This window comes from Ananas comosus, linkage group 23 (genome assembly GCF_001540865.1).
Source record: "Ananas comosus cultivar F153 linkage group 23, ASM154086v1, whole genome shotgun sequence".
Classification (NCBI taxonomy): Eukaryota; Viridiplantae; Streptophyta; class Magnoliopsida; order Poales; family Bromeliaceae; genus Ananas; species Ananas comosus.
The window spans coordinates 1,134,933-1,140,902 of NC_033643.1; the positions used below are offsets into that span (position 1 = coordinate 1,134,933).

At 36.2% G+C, this 5,970-nt stretch overlaps 1 protein-coding gene across 1 annotated transcript; it reads right to left on the reverse strand.

Moving 5' to 3' along the window:
- LOC109728300 (zinc finger CCCH domain-containing protein 11) lies at positions 697-5,078 on the reverse strand. Its single transcript, XM_020258678.1, has 8 exons — positions 4,760-5,078; positions 4,577-4,661; positions 4,349-4,489; positions 4,170-4,258; positions 2,646-2,834; positions 2,391-2,521; positions 2,199-2,301; positions 697-1,248 (listed from the first exon to the last, which is right to left on the reverse strand). Exons 1-8 carry the CDS (start codon positions 4,931-4,933, stop codon positions 1,057-1,059), a joined length of 1,104 nt encoding a protein of 367 aa, XP_020114267.1. The 5' UTR covers positions 4,934-5,078; the 3' UTR covers positions 697-1,056.

Below are 5,970 nucleotides of genomic sequence, written 5' to 3' on the forward strand. Positions count from 1 at the left end.
CCCTGTGGTTTAAAACGTATTAATTTGCCCCCCTGTGATTTCGTTTTTATCTTTTTGTTATCAATTTTATTATTATTTTTTTTTAAAATCAGTGACAAAGTTAAAATTAAAGGATACTAAAGTGACTATTCGATAAATATAGATGGTTATCTGAAGTTTTTTGTATATAATTTAACGAAATATTAACGAAAAAGCTTCCGAAAAGATAAAAATGAAACCACAGGGGGGTAAATTGATACGTTTTAAACCACAGGATAGCAAAGTGAGAATGCACGAAACCACAGGGGGGGTTTTTGAAGTTTTCCCTTATTTCTTTAATTATACTCTCTCTTTCTAACTTATATTCTCTCTCTTTAAAAAAAAAAAATTAAAATTTTTTATAATATTATTTAAAATTAAATTATTTAATTAATTAATTAATTGTATATTTTTTATAATTTTAAATAAGATGATTAAATAATATGACCGTACAAACCAAAGATCGAAATATTACATTCTTAGTAATATAATGAATAGAAATAAGATTCTCGAATATCTTTTTACTTTTAGTAATCTTCTTTTATAGTGTGAACCAAACGCGCCCTTAGAACTATCCAACAGCTTATGGCCGCAGCAGAAGCAGAGACAATCAAATTGAGTATCTTCACTTTCGGCTGGGTCTAAAGCCTATGTGGGCTTTTGCCAATACGGCGCCACTTTATAACTGAGACAGCAATTCCATTCAATGCACAAAGTAGAGAATACAGGAAAATTTGGTCTTTAATAACCAGATAAACAAGGAATAGCATCATCAAAACTGCACCAACAATTAGCAACTAAACCTCAGTCCTATAAATAGCAAAGTGATAAAAAAGTGGGGATGGGGGTGCGATACAGTACAGACGTCTATGATCATAACACAAGCCGTCACTTTTCGACGCTTGTAAGGCAAAACTACAGATCATCATCCATTGAGACCCTAGTCTCATGGCATGTGAACTCCAGCAGGCGATTGTAGCAATAGCCAAATAGAGCACAAAAAGATTAATGCAAAATAAGCAAAACTTCGCATGCTGCTTAGGATGATGCCTCTATGCTCGGCTCACGGATCTGAATAGATGCTTTGGAAAGGCTTGCTTCGAGCTCATTCAGCTCGTCTATGTCCAATTCATCGTCATCATCATCCTCTTCTGCAAGCACTTCTTCAGCTTCCTTGCTAAATGAAGTTGAAGAACTCGGCCCCTCAGGCTGAGTTTTATTATCCTTGACCTGCAGCAAAAATCCAAATAAATAGTACCTTAGTAGATTGCTCAAACAGATTTGCTTAAAACAGAGTTGCTGCAATCAGGTTTCGGATCTCAAATTTCTAACAACAAAACTCTGACAAATAGATCTTGCAAAATACCAAAGTAATAACACATGTAACAAAAACAAAGGTGTACTGCCTCTTTTCGAACAGCTTCTCTATTATGAGAAGCAGCAGCTAGGCATTTTTCTTCCTTTTTGGCAAAAAGAACTAGGCATTTTGGCAACCAATAAATATAGAACTTTTGCTTTGCTTAGCAGCTCAAATGAGCTTCTAGGTCTTAAGAAGCAAAAGCTCAGTAAGAGATTTCTGCTTCCGCTACAGCCAAAGGTGATGACGAATATTTATAAAGTAGTTTGTGCCTTTCCAAATGGCTCTAGACAACACTTTTGTGGAAGCACCATCAAGGCCAAACAGATTGAAGAGTATAATCAGACAAAAATCTGTGCTTTTCCAAATGGCTCTTAGACAACACTTTTGTGGAAGCTCCATCTGGGCCAAACAGATTGAAGAGTATTATCAGACAAAATGCAGCAATAAATCTGGTGATGGTTGCCAGCTCTTTATGATTAAATGTATTAATATAGGATATTTTTCTTCTTTTACAGTCAAGATGCATGAAAATGGATGTTCAAAGAGAACTTATGCACGTGCAAGTTGGGTACTCAAGCACAAAATGTGTGTCTGTAAATAAAAGAACAAATAAGAAAAAACCATACTCAATACTCCTGAATCCTGATGCAACCAGAATTTACAGAACATTCAATTTGAGTGTTTATAATATTTTTTTTGACAAAACTGATAGTAACTCACAATCTGCTCATATACGATACTTCATTCTTTCTTTTGTTAACAAGATAAGTTGTTTCTCCAGCTTAAAAAGACAAAAAGTAAGCAAAATTGGAGAAATTACCCTTTCTTCAGCAGCATCAGGTTCTTCCTCTCTTTCATATATATCATATGCTTCGGCATCATCAACAAACAAGCTTGCATCCGACAAAAACAACTCACGACCACTGAAAACGAAAAGAAAGGTGTCATTCCAATAACATAAAGCAACCTTCATGAAGACAAAGAAAAATTAACAATAGCATAAGGTAAGCACCTCATCCTATCATTCTTCGCCCTCTCTGCACGCAGGGCAGCAAGGCCGGCTTCTCTCTCTTTCATCTTTTTATTCTTCCATTGCATAAACAATTCGGGAGTTATAGGAGTGGAAGCTGTAAGTTTCGAACGCTGCAGAAAGGTAGAGACCATCAACAACATAAGCACTCTAGGGAAGTCACATAATAAGGAAAGAAAACTGAAAACTAACCCGCCAATACAATTAAAAATTAAAGAAATTATATTAACTCTCTACCTGTTCTTCAATCTCCTCTTCAATAGGCATTTTTTCAGCCTCTTCCTCCAACAAAGCCTTCATTTGAGACTTCAGCACATATCCAGGTGGAAGAGCATGCCTGTAGTGGCAATCCTTTCCCCCATTAGGGCAAACCCAAAACCAGCCATATTGTTTCTTCTCCACTGCTTCGAGAAAGTACTTGCAAACCTGCAAAGTTAAAATTCAGTAAACCCTTTCTTCACAAGAAACATTTAATATCCGGATGTCTGATGTCTCTGAGGACACAAATCAAATGGCATTATTACAAGGAAAATATTGTATTATTAAGAATAGATAAAACCCTTAAGTAGTTGTATGCTTATAAATTAAGTTAGGACAATTTTAGTCACATGGTTCAACAGCTAATAAAGCAACAAGACTTACATATTCACTGGGACAAAGAGAGAGTGCAAGTATGAGCTCGGATCATCATTCTTTATTTCTATGTTAATACTGTGGCAAGTATCTCGATGAGGTTATCCGTATAGATGTTAAACTTAGAACAACACTATCAGTTATAAGGTAAGATCATAAGATTACACTAGTTTGCAAGCATGGAAACCTACACGTGAACAGTCAAGCATCCACACGAAACTACAAGAATATAAAAAGGAAGAATAATACTAATAGCAATAAAAGAAAAAAGAGGGATGAAGGAAATCAGCAGCAGAATCATCATGTAGCCAGCTGAGGCTCGCATTCAAGAATCCTGTAGGAATTAGATATTGAAAAGAAAAGATATAGGCTTCAAAAGGAATAAATCAAAGACAAGTTACAATTTCTAAAATGGCAAATGTAAAACCCTTATCATGTGTAACGTCCTGGTAATTGAAGAGGTGAGATTATAATTAGGTCTGGGTGAGGATTAGCATATACTTTCACATGCATATGCACAAAAGAATCCCATATTTATATTTACTGTACCTATGTAACAATTAAATTAACTTACTTTGTGCAAAAGCAGCTTACTGGATAACAAGAAAGAGCAAAATCAAAGTGAGGTTTGATCTCTTAATGCTTCCTGTGATAAGTGTACAACTACTATAGACCAACAGCAAGATTAGTTTGTTTTGATTTTTAGGATTTATAGAGCATATTAACAACCTAGCACCGTCCACGTCTAGCAAATAGTCTCGTGAATCATAACTATACCATCTGATTAGTGTAAACTTGGGGGAGAAAATGCACATTGAAATTAATGCTTGTACTGCCAAAATAAATTCATTGTAAGCACTTCCATATTGTCTCAAAAACTTGAAGATGGTGCGAGATAAGCTTAGAGGCAGTAGATGTAAGACTACTTAGCTAGCTATAATCAGAAATCACATGAAGATTGGCAAAAACAAAATGCGTATACTATTGTTTTTCTTAGGCTAATGAATTAAATATGCCACTAGTCCAACCTAATTTCCGACAATAAAATTCCTGATTACCATTCATTGCATGCAAAGTAACAGTTATGCTAATTGGAATCATAAAATAGGGCAACTGTATAGAACATACAATATCGGTCGGCTTGTTTTGGTTGTACTCGTTTTTCTTCGACTCCACAACCTTCTCTAGTGTCTCCTGATCCCAGTCCTCCATTGTTTCTAAGCCACATAAAGATACAAACATTAAGTTGCTGAAAAAGCAAAAGCCAAATTATGTCACAGATATGATTCATAAGCCCCAATTCTCACCTTGATCACGCTTGTCGGTGTAAATGTCGATCTTTTCCCCTTTCCTCTGGACATTCAAATCGTGCGAGAACTTGCACTTGAACCCCTTCTGGCACTGCCCCGCCTTGAAGAATTCGCATAGTATCGACTTCGGATCGACGCCTAAACAAAGAGTTTTACCATCAAAACCCAACGAATCGACAAACAACCTAAAAAGGGGCAGAAAATCGCAGGGAAAAATTAGGGTACCAACTGGGACTTTGGGCTGGCTCACGGCGATCTTGAAGAGATCGTTCAGCTCCTTGTCCCGGGCCTTCTCCTCCTCCTTCTTCTTCTGCAACAAGAGGGTTTTGGGTGAGGGGGACCATCGTTAGGGGCGATCCAGAGGGGGGAGGGGCCAAAAGAGGGGAGCCATGGGAGGGGGAATAACACCTTAGCGGCAGCCTTGCTGGGATCGGGCTTGGGTTGGACGGATTGTTGGAGGCTCTGGACGTACTTTTGGACGTTCTTGCTCTTATTCTTGTTCTTGAGCCCGAAGGTCTTGTCCTCCACGACCTTCTGCTTCTTCGCGAGGTCCGCCTTCGATGCCTGGTTCTTCGGCGGCATCTCCGGCGACGGCGATCTCCGGCGGCGGCGGTGGCGCTCTCCGGCGATCGGAGGCGAAGAGGGAGAGGGAGAGCAGAGAGAAAGTGAGAGGAGAAGGGGATTGAGTCGGGTAGTGTTGTTCGATTTTCTGGATTCTTCTATGATGAGGAGGACGATTGATATACGAGGGTTTCTTTCCCTTGTGGATTTCTTGCTGTTTTTCATTTTAGTCCCTTAATTTTTGTGAAACTATACACACCTCACCTGTACAATTGTATATTTGAAAAAAAAAAAAAAAAAAAAAGTATTAGTGCCCTTTTAAAAGTTTTAGTTTTTCCAAATTTTATGGTGCATTGAAATACATGTAAATTTTAAAGTTTTGGGCTTGTGATCTAATTGTAGCAGTAATCATTATAATATTTATTTTTGGAAAGAAAGATACTAGTTTGTGGGCTTTGATCATTTTTCAAAAAATAAACACGATTAAAAATATAAAATAATTAAATTTTGAACTTGAGTCCTAATTCTCTGGGTACGATTACTAATAATTATTATATTATTTTGAAATAAAAGTCTCAATTATTTTTGTTGTAAAAGATTTTAGGTTTTTTTAATCAATTAAATTAAAGATTTTCTTTGATCCAACAATGGCTCTTATAAATTTAATTGAACTGTCTACTTTTTATCTACTAGAATAGTAGAATTATGAATTTCAGTAAAATTAATATCTAATAGTATGAAACATCCGTCCTACTCTATAAGATTGAACTGTTAGAAAACGGTGTTTAACATTTTTATATTTAATACACCCCTTATATCTGGGCTCAAGATTTTTTAGTCGGTTCATGACGTGGGCATGAATTAAATAAGAGAAAATTAATATACTAGAAGCCTGACATGACTCAAACTCAGAACCAAAGTGAAACAACCGTTGTACTTTAAAAATTTAAACTGTTAGAGAATGATATTTAAATATTTTTATATTTAACAAATAATGAATACGATCGTTGATTTACCAAATACTCCCATACAGTTTAAAAATAAAAAAAAGTAACAAT

Bases quoted from the DNA above. Each gene is read 5' to 3' on its own strand.
- LOC109728300 (XM_020258678.1), bottom strand. From the start codon at position 4,933: ATGCCGCCGAAGAACCAGGCATCGAAGGCGGACCTCGCGAAGAAGCAG. The intron at 2,835-4,169 runs GTATGTTCTATA...TTAACTTTGCAG, and splicing joins AAAACAAGCCGACCGATATT to GTTTGCAAGTACTTTCTCGA. The intron at 2,522-2,645 runs GTAGAGAGTTAA...ACCTTTCTGCAG, and splicing joins AAGAGGAGATTGAAGAACAG to CGTTCGAAACTTACAGCTTC.